The sequence below is a fragment of the Pyrus communis genome, chromosome 9 (genome assembly GCF_041283825.1).
Source record: "Pyrus communis isolate YQ-2024b chromosome 9, ASM4128382v1, whole genome shotgun sequence".
Lineage (NCBI taxonomy): Eukaryota > Viridiplantae > Streptophyta > Magnoliopsida > Rosales > Rosaceae > Pyrus > Pyrus communis.
Window position 1 is genome coordinate 15,697,725 of NC_142573.1, and position 25,121 is coordinate 15,722,845.

The 25,121-nt window shown below is 35.0% G+C and overlaps 1 protein-coding gene across 1 annotated transcript; it reads left to right on the plus strand.

Moving 5' to 3' along the window:
• The first annotated feature begins 18,439 nt into the window (after positions 1-18,439).
• LOC137740205 (auxin-responsive protein IAA1) lies at positions 18,440-21,468 on the plus strand. The gene is made up of 5 exons (XM_068480037.2): positions 18,440-18,835; positions 19,272-19,453; positions 19,664-19,775; positions 19,939-21,164; positions 21,260-21,468. The coding sequence occupies exons 1-4, from the start codon at positions 18,612-18,614 to the stop codon at positions 20,036-20,038; spliced, it is 618 nt and encodes a 205-aa protein (XP_068336138.2). The 5' UTR covers positions 18,440-18,611; the 3' UTR covers positions 20,039-21,164; positions 21,260-21,468.
• Positions 21,469-25,121: the final 3,653 nt, after the last annotated feature.

Genomic DNA, 25,121 nt, shown 5'->3' on the forward strand with positions numbered 1-25,121 from the left:
TCCTAAATATGTGTTTTATGAATTCAAACATATTCCGACAAATCTAGGTAGCCAAAAGCCATTGCTAGGTGTTACTATTCAGTTTGTAAATATCCTTACAATGTTAAATTAGATCTAATTTTGTAAAATGAGATTAATTTGATTAATCAAATTATTAACAATAGAATAATATCAAAGAATAAAATTGGTGAAGGTTGAATTTAATCTAAATTGTTTATATTAAATGATTTTTATTAATTGGTTTGGGACTTCTATTTGTTGTTTATATCCAAAAGGAAAGACCAGATTAACTAAATAAATAAAATAAAAGCAAACCAGGCTAAAGCCCAGTGACAAAGGGGGTGCGGCAAGCCCAAAGGAAGTGTCTCCTAGACATGCGGCACACATATGTGGTAGAGGATTAAAATGTAATCCTACTGGCTTATGGAAGTGTTTTATATATATGCGTAAAGGGTCTTTATACCTAGTGTTGATTTTACATATTGTGAAATCAAAAATTGAGAGAAGAGAATTAAGTTTTCTAATCTAGAGAAATTCAAAAATAAAACATCACACCCTATACCCCTTGCTAGACCTACCTGGAAGAGAAGGACATAGTTAGTTGGTTGTCTTCCTACTTCACCAACTAGAGATTCATTCGTGTGAATACTAGTAGAAGGCTAACACATGGGAGCATCAACAATGAATTCATCCTCATATGAAATGTAAAGGTTAGAATTCTAAACTTAATTTAAGTTTATGAATGTGTTCATTTTGCATGAACACAAACAAGTCGATTAACATAGATCACCTGAATTAATTTAATAAGATTGAACGGAATCCAACGTTCCACTAACCATGCATGTAAATTGGATTATATATGCTTATGTCACCTTGCCACGCTTCTATACACGTGTACTAAAGTAATCTATAGGCAAACAGATGTTGCCTTGTGCTTGCCATGGATTTCTACTAGTGAGGATGGTGTTGTCAACACAAACAAAAATAAATATCTCACGTGGGATAAAATATTTGACAATTTAAGTCCATCTCCACTACTAACCAAACCTCTATAGGTGTTTACAATCAGTGAAAGACTAAGTGTGCAACTTAAGGAAGGTAAGCTTGGATAGAGCCGTAATTGGCATTGCAAGTGGAAGGAGTTTGAAGAAGTGGTGGGTGTCTCCCTTCATAGTTCATTTTCCCTGTACACAATCTACTTTCCAACTAAATGATGTTTATTTATTCCTTGCATAGACTAAGAAAGCAATGGCGATTTAGAAAACAAGAAATACGCCTAAATACTCCGCTTTTAAGTTGTTTCATGCTTGGGACATCCTCAATGATTGTCCAATAAGGTGAACCATTGCAGACTGGACAAAATTATTTTGTTAAAGAAAGGTCAAGCGCTAGTGTTGGCGATGATGTTGACCAACTGGGGATCCCATCTTCGTCTATACCAAGGCTGTCGGGATAAGTTAAGCAAAAAGAAGCAAAGAAAAAAGGGTGGATGCAAATCCGATTGGTGCCAAACTTTGTTCCAGAGTTGAAAAAATAATTGAAGGGTGTAAGGAGACCAAGGAAGAAAAGGTCTGAATGGGCTTACCCATGAAGAAGAAAATGAAAAAGAAAGACGCAAGAGACCTTATAGAGCACAAAAGGTTGATCTAGAGCAAGATAAACCCATGTAGCTTTGTTTTTCCATGCAAGGCCACAATATTTTCATGTAACAATGTTAGAGAATGAGCATAAGTCTAAGGGTATATAGGTTGGCTATAGAGTCAACTTTTCAAGAGTTTTGTGATTAATTGCTCTTGAAAACAGAATTGTGATATCATTATTTATTTGGATGATTGGAAACCAATTTATGGTTTATTAGCAATTGGTTGAATTGTTGATAAGTTGTTTATTGTGTTCGAATGATTGTTATTACTATAATTGATATTAATTGAAATTCATCTTTGACGGTTGATCGATTTGGCCTGATGAATGGCAGTAAAATTATTTGAATTTGTTCTACTAGTCAGATTATATTACAAATTTCAAATTGCAAATTGAATATATATAGTTCTTCAATTAGTTTTGTATTAAGGATTGCACCAAAGGTTCATGGATTCTATGTTTTGAAATGCATAGTAGATTGTATACGATGCAATTAAAACTCTTTGATATACACTTTGTGGTCACTTTTGTTATAATTTGAAAGTTTTTTTTAATAACACAATTCATACTCCATTGAGAGAATGTAAGAATGTGAGAAACTGATTGTTAAATGTTAGAATGTGAGTACAAAACTGATTATGAATTATAGTTGACTATTGTAGTGGTTCAAATTGGTCAAGAAAAGTCTTATATAAAGAGGTGTTGTCTCATTTTGTATAGGATTGAATATATCAGTCATGATTATATACTCATCAATGGACAATGATTCTTTGTCAATATTTCACTCAGAATCTAATAGAAGATTCAAGTGGATTAAAACATATATATATATATATATATATATATATGTATGTATATAAATCGTGGTCATTGCTCTCACAGAGATACGCTTAATTGTAGAACCAAAAGCCTATTATTAGTTGAGCTTTGAGCATTGAGAAACTTATAGAGAGGAGAATGTCAACTTTGAAGATCGTGGCTTCTTCATCATTTCTATAGGTTAAGTTCTTACAAACAAAACTTAAAGTGAGTTCATGGGTTAGTTGATGCAAAGAAGGAGAGAAAATCTAAGAGTCTTGCCTCTAGTCGCCGGCCCTTGCATTTGGCTTTGAGATCGATGGTAGTCCTTCCATTTCCCTCATACATTTCCTCCTCCGCCTATTTCTAGTATCTATTGTGGTTTGCCTCATCTCTCTCATATGTTAGAGTGGTCGAATCCAAGTGTATCGCATTATTTTTCTAGGTTTTTTGCTTTCGTCTTTGATTGGCTCAACGAAGCATTAACCCATTTTTTGGCTAGGACTTATGTTGTATTGTTGTCCATCTATTGAAATCAATGATTATCTTGGGTTTAGGTGACATCCAATATGTTGTCATTTAGTTTTCTATTTGAGGCGAAGCCATATGGTTATGTTATAGTCTTGACAGGGCATCATGATAACAAGTGGTGTTCTTGGTCTTAGGACTAGGCTTGTTTTTCTTTTTTTTTTTTTAGCTTTTTTATTTTATTTTATTTTATGTGGAAGGTAAAATTTATTAGCAACACAAAAATGTACATAAACAGAGGCTCAATTATAAATGAAACACATAGCAAAACTATTAACCTTCAAAGCAACTATTGTGTTCCTTCCAAGTGCAATATATGGTTAGTATAATGGCACAAGTAAGGTTGCCGAACCATAGGGACTGATTAGACCTCTATAAATTACTAGCCTTGAAAGAACCCTAACTAAACAATGAAAATAACAAATTGAATGTAGGTTTTATGCTATTAATGAAAATAACTAAAAATGCAACAAAAATGTAACAACGAATGATATGTTGATTGAGAAACGATAAGGATGGGTCCAAGGATTTCGAGATGAGCCATATGATGTGTGGTTTTGATTAAATTCTCCTAATCTACAACCTAATTGGGATGTTCAACTTCGGTTCCAAATTAAGAGTCTTTAGCATACAAGAAAACGTTAAAGAACCAAAGAAAATACATGGCAGGATGTTGACATAGCATTCTCTTCATTCATTCCCATATCTACCAAGATTAAGCATGATGTTTATTATAATCTTGATCAAATGATCTATAAGAAATCCTAATGGCGATCAATCATTAAAATAAACAAACAAATTTAACAAAAGATTCAGTGAATGAAACAAGAGACAAATTGATGAATTGAATACTTTAACATAAAAACATGGGTCAATTGTGCAAGGTTACATCGAAATCCCCAGCTATGAATTTAGTTACACATCATGTTCACAGAGATGAAATTGGAAATACACAACATGAGTGAAAAGAAATCAAAGAGAGAGGAAACCCTTGAAGCAATTATGATGTTAAACTTCTCCAAGAACAGCTTGTCGGGATGAGTCTTCGATGATGTTGGAGTGTATAGAATGGGTGGTACTTTGAGTGTGGATGAAAAGAGAGAAAAATAGTGACTGGAGTTGTGAAATTAGCTCAGAATGAAAGGTGTGTGTAAAAGTGGCTGAAAGGCTATGTTTTATGATGTTAAAGAGGCTGTTATAGATTGTCAATACATCCCAGTAATTAGGCATTTAATTCCCACGTTTTTTTTTGCTGTTTTTGGTCTTATAGAGAGCCATATTCATAACCATATTTAGTTTCCACTTTTAATTCTTTGTCTACATCAGCATCCTTATTCAATTCTCCACTTTTAGCACCATTTTGCCTTATTTGTCCTCAACTGAGCTCCAAAATATGATTAGCTGCACATTAACACAAAAGAAGGTAAAATGCAACTAGGTTAACTCAAAAATATCATAGACTAGGAATGGATGGTATAAATCTTTGAAATATATGAGTTATCAGCAGCACAAACAAAGAGCCCAACACATGGTTTGGAGCCCAAAAAAAAAAAAAAAAAAAAAAACAAAGCCAAAAACCCTAGCAGCCAATTGACTCTGCTGCCATCGAAGCAATATCTACCTTGCACAAACTTGCACCCCCTAAGGATGCTTGAAATCCAATCACCTAATGCTCAAAAATTGAACAAGGAGAAAATTAACTCCATTGTCCTCAAACAAGCAGCACACAGATCTGAACCATAAATATAAGGAAACTTGTAGAAATAAACATCCTACAAGAAACTATGTCAAAAACGGCACACACAAGGAAGGTTGTGGTGTGAACACCTGAGCTGCGGGAACTCTATACACCTTCCAGTAAAGCCTTGAAATGTGGTGGAAATAAATGGTTTTAGATCCAGAAAGTTGTGGGATCAAATGATGCTTGAGCGAATTGGGAGAGTTAGAAGATAGATTGGATGTAAACATAGAGGTAAGAAAACAGTAAGGAGAAAAGGAAAAGGAATGTCAAAATTGAGGGCTTTCTGACTAGAGTTCAAGCTTGTTAAAATGATAACAAGAGGGTTTGGGACAAAGAAAATTGGGTTGTTGAATAGAAGCTACCATCGAAACAGAGAGAAAGAAAGAAAAAAAAAGATATAAAGAAAAAATGAAAAGGAAAAGGTTTGCCACCAGCCCTGACCACGGCGAGGGTTGGCAGTAGAAAGAATTGCCAAATCTAGAAAACTCACATGGACGACGAAGAGTCTATCAGAAGGAGAGAGTTTGTTGTATTATCCTTGTAATAAATCCAAATTAAAACTCAAGCTGACTTATTTGTGTTATGTAGTTTGCTTTATAGGTAAATTTTGTGTTCTCGTTATAAGTGAGTTTTGCCTTCTCATTGTAGGCAAGTTTGATTAGTTGTGCTATTTTTATAGATCATCTTATGTCAATTTGCCTCTAACCTCTGTTGATGACTCTCGTTATATTGGTGACTAAATAGGAGGTTTTATACTTCTATTTATGGTTTTTATTTTTATTTTTTTTTTATTTTTTATTCTTTTCAGGTCATGTCATCTTTGATTCAAAATGTTTATTTTCCTTCAAGAATGTGTACAAGGTGGCATGGTCTTTGGATTATAATCAATATGTCTTGCATCTGTACTGGGGCCTTTTATTCTCTTTGGAAGACTATTGGGAAGCTAAAGAAACGGGGGAAGTTTAGAGACTACATATTAAAACGATATTGAAAGTTTAGCAACCTAAATTGAAAACATAAACAAACAACACCCCTAAATTGCAAGGGCATTACAATTTAGTTATGAGATGAAATCTTATCTTGTCTAATTTTAGATAAACAAACCAACGAATAAGTTTGAGACAAGATAACCTAACACAACGGTTCATAAGTGATGAAATCTAATTTTGTTAGATTTTGAATTTTTTAGGTTGAAATGTTCATAATTTTTTAATTTGAGATAACACGTCAAAAATCAACTTAAAAAAAGCTAACATAAAAAAAAAAAAAAATTGTGTAATCAGACTATTACATAAACAAATATATAGCCTCGATAATAAATAGCTCCTCATTAGGAAAGATTCTTCTATAGAACCCCAAAGATTTCTCGGAGCTCTAAATGGGCTATGTCCACTACTTTTCCAGCCCCATTTAGAGCCCCTCACTTGGGATACTCTTGGAATCTATACTTAGAAAGCTTGCCTTAATATTTTGGGAAATAGACAAAAATGACTCATTTTCTTAATCTTGGGACCAAATAGGAATTTTCAAATATGCACAGAGCATGCACACACTAAGTACAACAATAGGACATAAATAGGATTTTTCCTACACCTTGAAATGACCAAATTACCCTCATATATAAATAGGTTATTTTCTTCCATCCAGAGGTCATTTGCACCTTTCTCCGAATATCTCTTTCACCCAGTTCCTGGTTCGAAGAACACTAACCCACCTATCTTCTTCATCCAAGAGCTCTATCTCTCTCCTCTCTAACCCACCCATCTTCTTCCTCAAGCTCTCTCTCTACCCAAGTAATCAACCTTACAACTCCCAAATCCATAAATTTGAGCTTGCAAAATTCGTTCGAGTTCGATTCGAAGCCTCTAGTCAATGGCGAGTACTTTAAATTCGAGCAAAAGCCTGAAATTCTGAAGCAAATAGATCTGAAACCTGCCACCCTAACCCTGGATTTAGTTCACGAACTCATACTAGGCCACCACAAAGTTGGTTGCGGTTCAGAAAGTGATTTCGACAAAGAGAATAAGAAGTACTACCGGGGATTCTGATAAAGGCCATGGGGCAAGTACGCCGTGGAGACTCGGGACCTATATCGCAGAGGCTCTCAGTTCTAGCTGGGGACCTTGGACACGGTGATAGAGGCAGCAATGGCTTACAATCGAATAGCATTGAAGCTTCGTGGCGCTAAAACGATCCTCAACTTGATTTAATTTATAGGATTCAACTTAATATAAAGAACCGAAGATTCTTTAATTTGAATTTGATATCAAATGTGATTGAGTTCAAATATTTCAAGGATTTGAAAATTGCAGTTTGAATGGGTATGAAAGAACCCAATTGAATCAAAGGAAATTGTTTCGCAAACTCGTTCGCTTTCTTTGTACATGTAGGGCTTGCCTCTAAATCAAGGGAAAAAGTAGTAAAAATACACATTTATACATTGTATTTACACGGCATGTACTCGTCATGCACATGACATGCTCACAGATCTGAGCTCAACCCAAAAATCCGGATCTCACGACTCCTTTTTTGAATATTGCTAACTATTATATGATATTAAATCACATAAGGACTATGTATCCTTGATATTAAATCACACGATGTGCACATCATATGTACAGTACATGCACATGATATGCACAAAGCGGGAGATCGAGCAACGAGCTGATTTTCGCATTAATAAGAAACTTTAACGACAACATATTGGTATATTGGATACAATTAAAACATAATCGTTACATATATAAGGTTACAATGATAGTTTGAAAAGTCTTGTGGCGTATATCAACCACCGCTTAATCGTGATACTTGTCAGTGTTTCATGGACATGCATGACCCTTAACGTCCTCTAAGCTTTTTCTTAATTTTGTTTTTTGCCGAGGCCAACTAGGTTGTGATCATACTCGCAAAATTCCAGGGCACAACATACGTGTTTCATAACTAGTGAACATTCTTGCTTCTGATATTAAGATGTAGCTATGCACACCATATGCACAACACATGCACATTATGGAAAAAATTTCATAAATTTCTCCAATTGGACACTTGAACTAGAAATTGGTCATTTTTGTCTATTTCCCTAATATTTTTCCCACCATAGCTAATTTGGAGAAGTAAGATCCAATATAGAAGAAATTATGTGATACAAAAATGAGACTACGTGTACCCAACTTATCAAAACTCAGAAAGCATCTCTTTCTCCATGGCTCCCTGATTTTGAGCCTCATACTTACCCCACTTTAGTTCCACTTTCTCTCTCACGCTTACTCCAATTTGGACTCTCTACACAAGAATCTCTCCCAACATAGGGGTGTCCCACTTATTATGAGAACCGGATCCCTCTCCGGATCCTAATAATCTGAGCTCAAGGATCATTTGATCCGAACTTTTAAAATTTGATCCAATGACTACAATTATTATAACTTTAGAGGGGCTCTTTGTTTGTAATTGTTGGATCAAATTTGTCCGGATTATTGATCTTTAGGCTCAGATTATTGGAATCCGGAGAGGATCCGGTTCCCTTATTATGAGTGCATGGTTGTTAAATTGTATAAAATATTACTAATTGAATATCTATATATAGAAAGTTCTAAGCTAATCAAGCTGTCACGAGGGATTTGAATTTAAAACCGACTGTTAACGAAATCAGCACTTGTCAGCTAAATCTACGACACATGCCTTTATTCTCTTTTGACTTTAAACTTAAAGAATAGTACAAAAGTCGATAACGTACAGCGGAAAATTTTGAAAAGAAAAAACATGTTCTCGTATTCTTTTTGCGCATATATATATTAATTCTGTTTTTCTTATGCACATGTTCAGTGCTTAGCATTTAATTAGGTCTAGCTTAAACTCATCCAGGTACAGAATCATTGTGGTCTAATTTGTATTCTCACATATCCCTATTCCATACAGTTGGCCGTGATTATCCTATCCAAATTCTGCAGACATGCATGAATGTATTGTCATTGTGACTTTATCTCTACAAATCTGCCTTCTCCAATTTAAGCTTCGGATAACTGAAAAACAAAGTGTAATTCCGGAGTACATTGCATGAGGTCCAGTACGTTGTATTATTAATTGATATCTAAAGTAGTCAAGCAATGGAGTCCAAACACTTGGAAGCTAAACCCTAGCAACATGAGTACTTTAGTCAAAGATATAAATTAACCACATTCAGTAAGATCATAACACATGGACTACAGATTCAATTTGACAGTTTTGCCTTTGGTGCCATGAGCAGACCACCCTTGCCACCTCGATGCTATGCAGAACTGCCCATTGCCAACATGCCCTCTAAGCCCGTTTGCAGATGAGTCCTTCGGCCATCAAGTCTCTTTCCCCTAGTACGTTAGGCCACCTGTCAAAGGACAAGTATTCCACCAAGGGTCTGCTGCATTAGTCTGCCTAGCATAGTGCATCCCTGCTAGCAGACAACTTTTGGTAACTTCTCCTATAAATAGTAACCGCCATTTTACTACTCAAAACTTTTTGAATTTAGTTCTTTCAAATTAACCATTTCTGACTCAGGCATTGAAGGTCCTTTTGCAAACACCCTCATCCCTTCTCGGGTTTTTGTCTATTAGCCTAACATTGTTACTTGTTTTCCAAGTATAATTTAATGAACTTACTCTTTTCTGGAATTTGCATTCATATCACCAATATAATGAGGTGATTAAAAGGTCTATCTGTGACTAGTGGGGTGGGTAATGGTATAACAGTAGCTAAAGAAGACACTATTAGTTGATAGTCTTTCTACTTAATTATCTTACATAAGTTGGTGACTATTACAAAGTTTTCTTGTTGTGCAAAAATAATGCAAATGACACTTCCACCATAAAAGATCTAGTTCAATGAGACTCTTGGCCTCAACTATGACAAAAAGGATACTGAAACTCAAATCATATCTTATTTTAAAATGGATAATATCATTACTCTACAAATCAAGGATCCACCAATGAAATTGAAACCCACCCAACTCGTCTAGTTCCATTCTTTGAACGAAATGATCACGGATGCGAAATTACCAATCCTTGAAAAATACTCGATGTCTTATCAAAACTAAGAAAGTTCGTAGTATTTGGTGAAGCATACAGATTAATATTGGACTTTTACAGTACAATTTTCCAACTGCCATTTATATACCAGTTGGTTGATGTCCTACCATGTGTTTATACCCCTTTGGCTCACCATATGTAGAACCTATATATCTATCTCTTTCAAAGTATCTCCATGTGAATGATATATGGGTATCGGTTTGATGTCGTGAAGAGCATGAAAAGCAAATTTTCATAACAAGAAACATGGGGCCACTAAGAGGTATCTGGCTATCGTCTGCCTACCTTCTACTTGGCATAAGGTGAATGAGCTTTCGACTTTGCTGGGTGGCTCCATTTCAACAAAGACAACTCAGTTACAGATAGGTTTCTCTTTTGAAAATTAAGTTGGATATATAGGTCTCCACTATATATGGAGTTACATAATTATATTTATGCATGCAATTTTTCTTTTACAAAATAACTGTGATTTTATTATAACATTAAGAACTGATACAAATATGAAAAAGGACATTCAAGATAACATTCAAAAGGTCCTCGATCCAAAGAAACATAAAAAAATTATATATATATATATGGACAAGTTGGTCAAACTAGTTGCCAGGTACTGGTGGATTTGAGAGCAAGATAAGATCGAGAATAAGCAAAAGGAACATATCCAAGTCTTGAAATCGTCCCTAGCCAAACTCAGAGGACTAAAATGGCACATCAAAGGCAAAGAAACTCTATTCCTAATGAGAAGGTCAAGCGCTTCTCGAATTTCTATACACAAAACTTTGAACACAACAAACATGAGAACACTCTTTAACAACGAGCACTATCAACTCCAAAGAGAACTGACAATAAACCAATTAATGTGCTGCATAAATTTTGTCGGCAATACCATCAGTGAATACCTATTCTAACAAAGTGGACCTAGGAGAACTGATAACACACCAACCAATAAATTAAATATAGAAAGACTTGCAAATAACCTCATTAAGAAAGAAACTTTGAAAAAATAAAGAGGAAGGCTAGAAAAATGTGGAGAGGGGTTGAAATGAATAGGTTTAACTCAGAAATTTTTTTTATTTTTGTTAAAAGTACATTCTAGAGAGCTGGATCGCATTCTTCTTAATATGTAACTACAACTAACTACGGACAAAACAAGTAAACTAAAGAACTTCAATTAATTAGTGGATGAATCAGTCACCAACATCAACTCCATTTCTACATCATAATTTCGTTTTTTTTTGTATGAACTAACATAAGATAATAATTCATTAACAAAAAATAAGTAAACATATTATTGATATAACGACACTAGTATTATATGATTTAGTGATATTTTTCTGTACTCGTAAGTGAAAAGTTTTAATTAAGTTCAACTCTCAAAGATAACAAGTTTGAAATCAAATTATTATAGTTGATGCATTGTGTAATTTAGTCCACACTCTTCACCCCTTACTGTAAAATTTCGTTATGTATAAAAAACATATCACTGATATACATTGATTCAATTTTGTCGCCCATTATCAGCAAACTATCCCTTCCTCTGTTGTATATTAAAGTTGAGACGCGAATTAACAACCCAACACGTTAATGTCTGTTTGGCAGATATTTCATTTTAAATGTATTATATTACACTTGTTAAGGTAATATTCGACTTTTTGTGTAATTATGTATTATGTCTTACATAGTTGTGTGTGCGTGTTTTTAACTTTTTTAAAATTGAACAATTTTTTTATGTGTGTATGATGTTAGACGATGAATCCACCATAATAAAATGATATTGAACTCATCATTCATAAGAGTTGAACTTAAAATTTGTCACTTATTAGTACAAAGAAATATACTAGAATATGGTGCTAAATCACGATTATCAAACACTTGTTCACTAACTTTTTTAATAGCCTTTTATCAAAACATATTTTTTAGCCAAATATAGCCAAAGATGAAATCAGTCTCGGATAGAAAATAGTCATATTAAACATGAAAAATAATTAATTAAAATGGCATACACTTGAAATTTGACTCTCTGTACAAAATAGTAAGTTATAGTTTGATTTATATGATGAATATCTATTTTATGTGTGTACTGAAATTTTTTTTATTTTTAACAAATGATATTATCTACACTATATGGGGGAGGGATGGCTAAGCTTCACAATGGGTTAGCAATAATGTGGTTCAAATTCGTCTTTGGTAAGAATCGAACATAAAACTTTTCACTTATAAATGAAAAAGAATATCATTAGACTGTAGTACTAAGTGACTGTAATGAATATCTAATTAATTTCTCTCTCCTTACTCTCTTCGAATGGATTCAAACCCTTTGTAGATCTCTCTTGACTTGTCAACTATAAACGTTGACATTACACAAAGCTCAAATGAAATTGTATACTACGTACCAAATTACCAATACCACTCTTCTTCTACATGAACATGGTTTTTCTATTACTACATTTGCAAATGCCTTCTACTAAAAGTTCTATGTATTTTAAAATTTTTAATAAAATCTTAACCGTTAAATTTTGGTTGTCGTATTTATGACCGATCATTAGCTTACAGGTCTTCAAACATTTAACAATAATCACTCTCACGTGCCAACCACTGTGTAGTTGTGGATTTTATATGAGTTCCAAAACATATTATAAGAGTAATTTAAAAAAATAATAATAATTTGTGTGTTTTAAAATAGGTTAGTAGCTTGTATTAAACAAAATAAACTATGTGCAAGTCAAAGAATGGGTATTCGTTGACTTTAAGAATAAATAAATAAATATAATAATAATAATAATAATAACAATAGAATAAATTTTGGAAGTTTAACGAAACACTTTTGATACTATTCATTTTTAACGAAAAACCACATTTTTACCATTTCCTGATACTATTCACTACACCTTTATTTGTCATTTTTCATTAAAATTAAAGTTTTTTTTTTTTAACTTTTCGTTAGTTTTCTTATAAATTTTTAGAAAGACTTAGGGCTGGTTTGGTATTGCTGTGCTTTGAAAAAAAACTGATTCTGCTGTGCTGTGAGAATAAGCAGCTGTGAAATAAAGCAGAAGAGCGTTTGGTAAACTTTTTTGTAAAAGTGCTTTTGAAAAAAAAAAACAGTATTATAGTGTTTGGTAAACTTTTATGTAAAACAGATGTGAAAAAAAAGTCGATTTTTCAAAGTTGGGTTTTGCAACTTCTTGTTTTTGGCTTTTTTTCACCCAAAACTGAAAAAAAGCTGAAGCTGAATGTTTACCAAACACAAAAACAGCTCCCAGCTTTTTTTTATACCAGTTTTTTTCAGAATCACCTCAGTACCAAACCAGGTCTTAGCCCCTTAAAAATTGAGGGGAAACTTCTCCTTAAAATCCGTCTTGACTTATCTGCACAATTTTTTGCTTATAATTAAAATCATTCATATTATATCGTTTTGTCAATGTACAATATATATTTGCTACAATTGATCAACTAAATGATCTTAATTTTGATTTATTTTCTACAAAAATTATCTTTATGAAGAAACTTTCAATTATAAACATGAAATTTTAGAAATAGATCACAAAATATTTCAAGAAGAAACTCCTCGTGAACCTTAATAAACTTTCAGTGTTGTTGATTGATGGAAAGAAAGGGAAAGGAAGACGGGAAGTCCGAGAATCCCGGTTACCGAGGAAAGGAAGGAACTTATTTTCAACGGTAAACCGCGGGCGGAAAGCGTCAGCAACCGACAAACAAACACGATCACATATGAGTTTGAGGAATTTTGAGGCACATGGAAACTTCCACAAAGTTGACGTATACATAAATACTTGAGACAAGGACAATGACATGTGGGTCCCTTGCCCCTAGAGGCATTTCCTTCCCCTTCCTTCTTTCTTCCCTTCACTTCACGGCTTCCTTTAACCTTCTAGACTTGTGCTAGTCTATAGTGTTGTACAAAGGAAGGAGCACGGGTCCTATTACAGTTTGATAATATTTTTTTTCTGCTTTCAAAGTCTTCATTTTTGCCTATTTTGCACTTTTCTTTTGCATACGACTTTCTGGTTCCATTCCTAATGATTTCTCCGAAAAAAGGAAGAAGTCAGCTTCCTTAAGTCCGATGTTCCTCAGCAGCTTAATGGTAGAACGGTTGGTTGTTAACTGATTGGGGTCATTTAGTACTACGGTCTAATGATATTTCTCTACACATATAAGTGAGAGGTTTTAAATTCAAATTTCGTAGACGACGAATTCGATACTAAATTAGGTTGTCCATTATATGATTTAGTTGAAATCTCTCATTTCTTTAATGTAAAATATATTGTTATACTCAAAAAAAAAATAAAAAACAAAAAAGGAAGGAGCATGGAGATTTCTTCAAGGATTGAAGCTTAGACCAAATTGTGGGATAATTCAACCTAAAATATCTACTCCCCTTCACTCCATGTGATGTCATTTTGAAACAATATCAAACCCCATAATATCTTCAAGGTTAGTGTAGTCTCACATCTGAATTCAACATTGAATTTTTCTCCGCTAGTTTTGATTAGATAGAGTAACTCTGAAAAGTGTTTCTTTTTTCACACGTTTTATCTGATGCTCTAAGTACTCCAACGAGATTCTCTTCGGATTCTTTTGGTGAAGATCTTAAAAATCCGTGAATCGTGTTCGTTCATTATATATCGTGCAGTCAGTTTTTATCAAGTACTATTTATGTTTATTTTTAAATAAAAATATTTAAAATGATTTTTGACCGCACGATGTACGATGAACGGACATGATTCATTGATCTCCGAAATCCTCATAAAGATGATCTGGCGAGGATCTGGACTCCTAGATACTTTGACTATATCTTTAGTTTCAAGTATCTTTATATGTAAAATAATTTGAGAAATGTAATAAAATAAGGGAATTGTTATTAGCACTCCAAAAATCTCATTCTACATTCCAAACTTTCTATATTTGGAAAGGTGAAGAGTGTAGAATAAGATTTTTTAAGTGCCAATAACACTTCTCTAAAATAATCATAGATTAATTTTCATATGACGAACAAATCAAAATTAAATACAAATGATCGATTAAATATCGACGATATGAAGAGACCTACAGGTAAACAAGTTGTGTTTGTCATGTTCATGTTATTTTTGTGTCAAACCCATTATTTTGTCGTGTTCATGTTATTTTTGTGTCAAACCCATTATTCTAACAAGTCATGTCGTGACACCATCTAACCCGTTAAAATTAAAGGGTTACTCAACTTGAACCATTTTCACCCGTCACTAAATAAATAATCACATAAAAAAAAAACCGTATGAAATTACTAAATATTAACATTTGACTTCGCAAGCTCCTTTTGATCAACAATAGAACTACAATTTCATTAAGCACTACAATGCCACATATTTATTACTTTCAAAACATATCGTTGTAGATTCCTAAATTATCACCAACAAATTAAAGTTTTGACTTGCAAGGGTTTACGTGACACTCACTGTAAGTCTCACAAGTTGCATATATACCATGTGACTCATCAAAACCGAAAGAATCATCAAGAGTGACACGCATCAACATTTAGCAAAAAATAGTTAAGGAATTATCTTTAATTAACCTTGATTTAATTAAAGGAAATAATCAACAAATGAAATGAACGCCAAATCAGGGAGATTGACCAAATTAAGGATGTTCAAATTAAGGATGAAAGGTGATTGATTTATTTCATTAAATCAAAGATTATTTAATTGAATCAAGATTATTTGATTTCATCAAATCACAAATCAAGTGCAAATCAAGGTATTGGTTCTTTCGTCAACAAATTAAGTCCAAATCAAGTATTGGTTCTTTCATCAATTAATCAAGTCCAAAATCAGTACCAAATCAAGCCTCAATCAAGACATGGAGAGGCATATAAATGTGAGGCTCCGAGATAAAGAAGAGATACACACCTACAAATCCTGAGAAGCTCAAACTCCCAAACACTCTACACACTCAAAAGACTCATAAAGCTCTCTGCATTCTTCACCACACTTGTGAAGAACCATCAAGCACGACTACACATGCCGGTTCTTCCATCACCTCAAGCCAAACTAAGCCAAACTGTTGCGACGTTCCTTGGTTCGAGAACTACGTACACTTTGCATTCTAGAGATCAAATCAAAGGATGAACATTTTCTTAATCAGAGATTGTAACCTTAAACTTTCATTAATACAAATATTACTTTGTACACGTACTCTTGTTTCATTTGTTACTAGCATTTCGTGTTTACAATCATATTACATGAAAAATAAAAAATGGGTATAGTATGTGATATAAGAAACAAATATAGTACGTGAAAATTGTTCTACAACTTTGTTAAAAAATAATTTGAAAAATTTAGCCTTTTTTTTTTAAATATGTTAAATGTGTCTAAATACGTGAATTTGTTGTGTAATATTGAAAAGTTTGTGAAAGAACGTATTTTTAATGTGAATCAACCTGTTATATAACGGATACTTAACGGGTTGACCCAATAACTCACCTAATCCGTAAAGCCTTGACCTGAAACCTTTTATTTTCGTGTCGATTTAATGAGTTGTGTATTAAATTGTCATGTCTAATAAAGATCATACATTGATGACATATGGATTGAATATTGTTCAACAATTCAGATTTGAAAAATGATCATTTCAACCAATCTCTCAAATAAATGTATAATATACAACTTAGTATAGAGAATTTGGGTTGCTTCGAGCAGCTTTAGGCAACGAAATGATATTAATGGTTCAAATAAGATAATAAAATAGTGAATTGTAATTTGGCAAAAGTGGGTTGCGGGCCAAAAATATGTTTTTTGTCTAATTTATAGATTAATTATCACTTAAATTAATTCAATAAACCGAAACAAAACAGGTGCAAGTCGTGGAAGTCGTGGAAGCAAAAATATAGACGTTCATACCATACCAGAATTGGATGGGTGTAAGCCGTGAACAACGTCCCCCAGCAGCAGCTGAGTGCAGGTTGGAAGCAGGAAGCAGCCTAACAGGGGCTTGGTTAAGAGGCAACCTGACAGCTTCAGGTCGCGCCTCGACTTAGCGCGATTAAGGTTTTTTCTAAAAAAAAAAAAAAACTAGTTTTTGCTTCTATTTTCTTATTTTCTTTGTAATTACACAATTAAACTTAGAAATATCCAATATACATTAATAAAACATAATATTGTGTACGTATGAACAATATATAATTGAGCAATTTATGCAAAATATAGGCATATAAAGCAACGATAAATTTAGAGTTCGTGCATCATGATGAATGTTTTCATGCTATCAGGGCTTATAAATTATGGATTTTGTGTTTTAGAAGAACCTGGATTGGATGGAAACGAGGAAAGCCCTTTATTGCTAGTTGTAGAAAAACCTCCTCCAAGAATTTTCAGTTCCTTAGCACAGCCACGTGAGTGTGCTAATAACATGTTATGAATGCTAGTTGTAGAAATCCACCAACATGTTCTATTGCAGCCCATAACTGATTTTGAACATAATCTATGTTTGAAAAAAATTAATTGGAGCTTAACAAGCATGCTGATATACTGTTGCTGCCCTCTCCCTCTCTTTTCTCTCAGTAAAATAAAGCCTTTGAATGCTAGTTGTAGAAAAATGTCACATTCGTTAAGCTCCAGTTAATTTCTTCAAACATAGGTTATGTTCAAAATCTACCAATTGGGTATATCATGGTCAACATTAATATTAGTTGCCCCGAAATTTGAATTTCAAACATAGATTATGTAATATGGAACCCCATGAACAAATTAGTATTGAATTGAATCGAAAATGGATCCAAATTGAAATTATATTAGGAGGGGCAATTTCCTAACAAAAAAAAGGGTTAAGAATTCAGATAAGGTATCAAGAAGCTTATTTCTGCATATGTGATTTCCTCATATGCCGATTCTCAGCTCATAAAACTTCCAATTCTTCTTTGTGGAGGTGAAGATGACAATAGCCACATCATGACAGTCCATATCATTTCAGCCATCTCCATCACCTTCTTCTTGATGTTGGTAGCTAGAGTTATAGGGTGAAGTTAGTGGTTTTGTGTTGGATTTGGAGGTGATGGCATGAGGCTGGTAGTGACCATTCGTTGGTAGATGTTATGCTTTCATGATTGTTTATTAATTTTGGAGACAAAGTAAGCCCTAGTTAATTTAACCGATTTTTAACTAGGGCATAATGGATAGTGACATTTTTAATAGGTTGGGTACTTATTTGGAATGTTTAAAAAAGTTGAGACTAATTTGAAATGACACTAAAGGTTAAGGAATTTTAGGTATTTAATCCCTTAAACAATTACATTCTTAATAAATTTGGAACTGCAACAATAACTATATTTTAATTTTCATGTATATAAATAAAAAATAAGGAAACTTTAACGAAAAGCTCCTGTTATTGTTCACTTTAACGAATTTACACTAAAAAAATCAATTTTAGTACTATTCACTTTACCTTTTATTTTGTCCTCATCGTTAAAATTTAAAAATTTTAAGTTATTTTCATTAATTTAACAAAGTTAAAAAATTTTAAGTTATTTTCATTAATTTTTCTTAAAAACAAAGTTAAAAAATAAAAATAATGAGACGGGATCCCAGGTCAGAACTGGACCGACCGCGGGGGCCAATCTTTGAGTTTCAAGCATAGAAATCACCAAACCACACGCTTCAATCCATCACACAATGCCACCAACATGGATAAATCACGCCTTTCTTTCCTACCCACGTGTCCTGTACCCACTGGCCGAATCATTTTGCCGGCCACATTCTGCCTCTCACCATTATATATTATGCAGGGCACCAAGAGGCCGGCCACACTTGCTGGTCACTCCATCACATTGAAGTAAAAGCAAAGCAAAAGTTCTCAAAATGTCACAGGAAAATAAGCGGCAGCCGCCGGCCGGACTGAACTACGATGAGACGAAGCTGACCTTAGGGTTGCCTGGTTCGGGCTCGAAACGTGGATTCTCAGAGACCGTTGATACTAGTTTTGGGAGCTCGAGCTCATCGTCGTCAGGAGCAGGGGTGGAATGTTGTGGTCAATATAGTGTTGTTGATGGTTGGGACAAAACTCATAAGGCTCCAGCTGCAAAGTAAGTTTGTCCACATGAATATATTGTATAATTCAGTTACCTGAAAATTGAAATGTTTTACGATATTTCAAACTGCTCTAATCTACGATGATGGGGAATTGAAGCTAAGTGAAAGGGACGAACACACTGTCTTGACCATTTGGCCTAACCCTGACTATTCTTTAACTTATGAGTTTTTTGGTGTGAGGTTTTTTTATGATGACCACATGAACATCGAAATGGGTTTTAAGGACACTCACATGAATTTTTTGTACTATTTATATGAAAACTGAAATGGATTTTCTTTAATTTCAATTTTGTAATGTGATTGATGGAAATTTTATATGATGGTCTACATCATTTTATTGTAAAAAAATTACATGAACACTAAAAAGAGTTTTCTTTTAATTTTATTTTTACAATGTGTTGTGATGAAAATTCTATGTGAATATTTCAGGGCAGAAGTGGTTGGATGGCCACCAGTGAGAGTTTCAAGGAAGAACTTGATGAAGAGCTGCAAATATGTGAAAGTGGCAGTTGATGGAGCTCCATATCTGCGCAAGGTTGATCTTGAGATGTACAATAGCTATCAGCAGCTTTTGGGTGCTCTTGAGGACATGTTTTCCTTCTTAACAATCCGTATGTATCTAACAACACTATCTGTAGTTTTTTGAGAATTCTAGAATGAATCGGCGCATAATATGTACTGTGCTTTTATCTACTTGCTAAACATTCACGGCCGAGAATCCAAATGCATAATATGCTTCGGCCCATGTTAGAAAACCAGTAGTTTTTATCTTCTTTTTGGAAACCCATGGTCCCATGTCCTAGTTCTAATGTTTACTGCAGGTAATTACTTAAATGAGAGCAAGCTTATGGACCCTGCAAATGGGGTAGAATATGTACCAACTTATGAAGACAGAGATGACGATTGGATGCTTGTTGGAGATGTCCCATGGAAGTAAGATTTCAATCTCTTGTTAATGTTGTCAGCTTGTGAATAAAGACTAAGACCGCAATATTTAAAATATTGACGATCCTGAGCCACACAATTAATGTTTTCTAATGTTTTGAGTAAATTGTTCATATTTATTCAGTATTGATCCTTCATTTTCTTTGAACAGAATGTTTGTGGAAACATGCAAGCGGCTCCGGTTGATGAAAAGCTCAGAGGCGATCGGATTAGCTCCGAGGACGCCTCCGCAATGCACAAGCACACACTGAAAGAGGCCTTTTACTGTTTTACATATGATGAGAGAGAGAGAGGGAGAGAGAGAAATAATGAAAAATACAAGGAGATGTATGTACAGAGGCTTTCTCTTGTTGTTTGGGGAGTTTGGATTAGATTAGATAGAAAGAAAAAAAAAATGATAAAAATAAAAGTGATCCGTCTGTAATTCTCTGTAAGTCTGCATTTTGCCATTTTTGGTATTTAATGGACTTCCTTTAATCACACTGTTTCTTCTTTTTACCTGGATTGTATACTTTATTATATACACACTAATAAATTTCGTATATAAAATGACTATTTTAGAGTGTCAATAAAACAATTATTTCTTGGTTAGTTCTCTCATTTATTGACTTGGCTTGGGTAAATTCACTAGATTCAATGACTGTTTAATAAATATTTAGATGCCAACTTGCATATTTTGTCCAAGTGCAGATAGAGGATGGAATGTAATGAAAAAAACTTGTTCCTCTCAATTCTACCATTTTTGTGGGGATTAGGAGGAAAGTTTTCTTCATATTTCTACATCTTCTACCTTCACATGGATAAAATATTCAAGGTAGCACCCACTTTTTTTTCAACGTTCGTTGAATCTAAAGGGTAATCAAAACAAGGCTATTGTCTTCATTTATTTTATGCGCCACAAAATTTGAACAACCAAGCACCAAAATCAAAATCCTTACAAGATTTTATTACCAATTTGTTAATTGTACATTTGTTTTATCTCAATTTTTTTCTCGTAAAGAAGGAAGTGCCGAATGATTATTTTGAAATGTCAATTACAACTCCGTGTCTGAAGTTGTCATTCAACTGAAAGTCACATATTTCTGCTCACATTTAAAGCTTCCACGTGAAATTGGTAGGTTGGGAGATGGACATATTCCATTCTTCTAACTACAAAAATAAATGGAGCAGTGAGAAAACATCCAACTGGTTAGAAGTTAGAAGTTGCAACCCTTTGTACAAAGCCCTTATATATGCTATTTTCTGGTATCCTTTGAAGTATTTTTCTGCAGCCTCCTATCAGAGAAGAAAAGGCATGAATGCACCACCAAGACAAAGGATGACGTGCTGCGATCACGTCCAGCGACGCAAGGAGGAGAAAGGCTGCTTCTATGCTTGGTTTGTTTTAATCGTTAAATCTTCGCTTTTCGAATTTTCCTCCTCCATCTTCAACTTATACTTCTGTTTATGGTTGGATTGCGTTTGTGTTGCAGCTTGTTCGCGTTGTGCTGCTGTTGTTGCTGCTACGAGACTTGTGAGTCCTGCTTGAACGGGGTCTGCTGTTGCTGCCCTTAGATCTCTACACTCGAAACATGTACAATATATTGAGTAAGGAGTGAATAAATTCTACATTGATGTTACGAATTAATCGAGTCTACGAGAACATAAGTTAATGCCAGCATCAAAGAAATGATTCTTTTCATTCCAGTGTAATTACAAATTATTTCTTTGCATTGAAATGTTTTTCCACTACATGATGCTTCTCTAACACCGGCCACCGGTGCAAATGACAACTCCAAGAACTCAAAACTGGGCTTCGATAGATCTCGTATCTCAAATTATTTCGCCTAGTTAGTGTTGGAAATCCCACATCGGGAATTTGACAAAAGAATTTACAATGAGTAATTACCTAATTCCATTCCTCATTACACCGAGGCTTTTTAGGACAAAACCCTACTCCTGCTGGTTAGCAGGTGATTAAGTTAGGAACAATATCAGTGTTGGACCATTAACCTGTCTCTCTGAAACTTTAACAGTTACCAAATATGGGGTTCTGTTGATTTTCAAGGAATGAATTGTATCTCATTCATTCATCATTTTTAGTTACAAGAACAACAAAACATATATAGAGGAACCTATAGAAAACTAAGAGGAAAGCTACGGAAACAATGGAGAGTTAAGACCCCTCCATGACACCTCCACCTAACTTAAACCACTAATTAATCCTTACAATGATGATGAGGTCTCCACTCTACCTAACTAAACATCATCAAGGCTTGCATTATGCCTAAAGTAGATATTAAACTAAGATGCACTAAAGCATCACTTAAGTTTTAGCCGAAAGTTTGAATCCATGCATTAGCTAGCTTTCCATTATTCTATTCTTCCATGATACTCCATGATGCTTCCAACTCTTAGGAACCCTACTTCCAACCCTACTTCAAATAAACAACCATCCAATACTCCCCCTCAAGCTGGATCCAGAAGGTTGATGGATCCAAGCTTGGAGAGGAGTCTTTGAAACTGATGAGAGGCCAGAGGTTTGGTGAATATATCGGCCAGCTGATCGAAGCTTTTTACATAATGTGTCTGAATCACCTGTGACTGTACTTGTTCACGAACATAGTGACAGTCGACTTCAATGTGCTTCGTCCTCTCGTGAAAGACTGGATTTGATGCTATGTGCATAGCAGCCTGGTTGTCACAAAATAAGGTCATTGGTTGAGTCGTGAACACACCTAAGTCACATAGAAGTCCTTTTAGCCATATCAGCTCACACGCGGTTGAGGCCATTGCACGATATTCAGCTTCGGCACTTGATCTTGCGATGACAGTTTGTTTTTTGCTCTTCCATGTGACCAAATTTCCACCGACAAAGGTACAGTAACCAGTGGTGGACTTGCGATCGATGGCATTTCCTGCCCAATCTGCATCGCAGTACCCCATGATTTGAGTGTTGTCATTCTTCGTCATGAGGATGCCACGACCAACGGACCCTTTTAAGTAACGTAAGATCCTTTTTACAAGGTTCAAATGCTCGATGGTGGGGGAATGCATGAATTGACTGGCTATACTCACTGAATATGAGATGTCAGGTCTGGTGATTGTTAGGTAAATCAGCTTACCGACAAGCCTCTGATAGGAGCTGATATCCGAGAGTGGTGTGCCTCCCAAGTCAAGTTTGAGCTTGCTATCGAGAGGAGTAAGTGCAGGCTTAGCATCGCTCATATTAGCATCCTTGAGTAGGTCCATGACGTATTTTCGTTGATTAAGAAATAGTCCCTTGTGAGAAGATGCCATTTCGATTCCCAGAAAATACTTCAGCACCCCAAGATCTTTAATCGCAAATCTTTGTTGAAATGACTTTTTGAGTGTGGAGATCTCTGCAGCATTATCACCTGTAATTATTAAGTCATCCACGTATATCAACACAACTAATTTGCTCGCAGCTCCCGTGCGAGCAAATAATGATGAATCCGCATTACTCCTTTTGAAACCAACACTATGAAGAACTGAACTTAGTTTTGCATACCAAGCACGAGGCGATTGCTTCAATCCATAAATCGACATATGCAACTTACACACCAAATCAGGCTCCTGGCTTTGAGGGTGTCCTGGTGGCAATCTCATATAGACCTCTTCTTCAAGATCACCATGTAGAAAGGCGTTCTTTACGTCCATTTGGTACATGGACCAACCCTTATTGACGGCAACAGACAATAGGACCCTAACTGAGTTCATTTTTGCAACAGGAGCAAATGTTTCTTTGTAATCTACCTCAAATGTTTGAGTGAATCCTCGAGCCACCAGCCTGGCTTTATGTCTTTCAATTGAACCATCAGAATTAAACTTGATCTTATAGATCCATTTGCAGCCCACTGCCCTTTTTCCTTTTGGAAGTTTGGTGATGCTCCAGGTGTTATGTTGGTCCAGTGCTTTGAGTTCATCTCGCATTGCTTCTTTCCACACAACTTGGTTATTAGCCTCATGAAAGTTTTGAGGCTCACTGTGACTTGAAATGGTATTAAGAAAAGCAGCATGAGATGGAGTCACCTTTTGATACGACACGCAATTGGAGATTGGATACCTCGGTTAATATGTGACAAAATCTTGAAGTCTTGTGGGAGGTTGTCTATCACGCCGAGGGTTGCGTCGAGGTACTGGGAGAGTTGTCTCATCCTCGTTCAAATTATCAGCCACACTTTGAAGATTTTCTTGGTTGCCGCTGTTATCATCATCCACAGAACCATCAGGATGAGTGCCTTCATTGTTGACTTCAGTGAGTGGTGTAGGAGATTCATCATTGTTGTCATGGTTAGAACCTCTTTCGTTTAAAACATCTGGAGTGCTGATTTCATCTGGAGTGCTGATTCTTGGTAGAGGAAGCAGATCAAAGATACACTCCCCCTGACCTGTGGCTTCAAGTGACTTGCTGAAAAAAGGGTTAGCTTCATGGAATCGAACATCTTTGGATACAATGATTTTTCTCAGTTGGGGATCATAGCACTTATATCATTTTTGTGTTGATGAATAACCAAGAAAAATGCACTTGAGAGCTCTAGGGTCCAATTTATCTCGATGGTGTGACTGAACATGAACAAAACAGACACAACCAAAGGTTCTAAGATGTGAGAGGTCGATTTTTCTTCCTTTCATGACTTCAAGGGGAGATTTAAACCCCAAGACTCGGCTAGGAAGTCTATTGATGATGTACACAGCCGCCATGGCTCCTTGGGACCAAAATCTCTTTGGTACATTCATGTGTAACATTAATGCTCTTGTTTTTTCTAGTATGTCACGATTTTTCCTTTCAGCTACACCATTTTGTTGAGGTGTGCCAACACAGCTTGTTTGATGCATGATACCATGATTGCTCAAATATTGTGACATGAGATGGGACGTGTATTCGGTGCCATTGTCAGATCTTAAAGTTTGAATTTTAGAAGAAAAATGGTTCTTAACAAGGTTGTGAAAATCCTTAAATACTTCCATCACTTCACTCTTAGACTTTAAAAGGTACAACCAAGTGGCTCTAGAGAAATCATCAACAAAGATCACATAATACTTATAACCATCAAAAGATTCAAACGTTGGTCCCCATACATCTGAGTGAACTAGTTCGAAAACTTTACTAGTCCTAGATAAGGATGGGTTAAAAGGCAATCTAGTGTCCTTAGACAAATGACAGGTTTCACACGAAATTAAATCATTCCCTAAATTTGGAAACAAAGATGACAAAACAGGTTGAAAAGGATGAGCTAGACGTTGATGCCACAATTGACTATCTTGGGATGGATTGGACTTGGCTTGAAATCCCCTGGGACTGCTCTTTGATATGTAATAGAGACCATCTAG

Coding starts and splice junctions, on each gene's coding strand:
- LOC137740205 (XM_068480037.2), top strand. CDS start 18,612: ATGTCACAGGAAAATAAGCGGCAGCCGCCGGCCGGACTGAACTACGAT. Junction 18,836..19,271: donor CATAAGGCTCCAGCTGCAAA/GTAAGTTTGTCC, acceptor TGAATATTTCAG/GGCAGAAGTGGTTGGATGGC. Junction 19,454..19,663: donor GTTTTCCTTCTTAACAATCC/GTATGTATCTAA, acceptor TGTTTACTGCAG/GTAATTACTTAAATGAGAGC.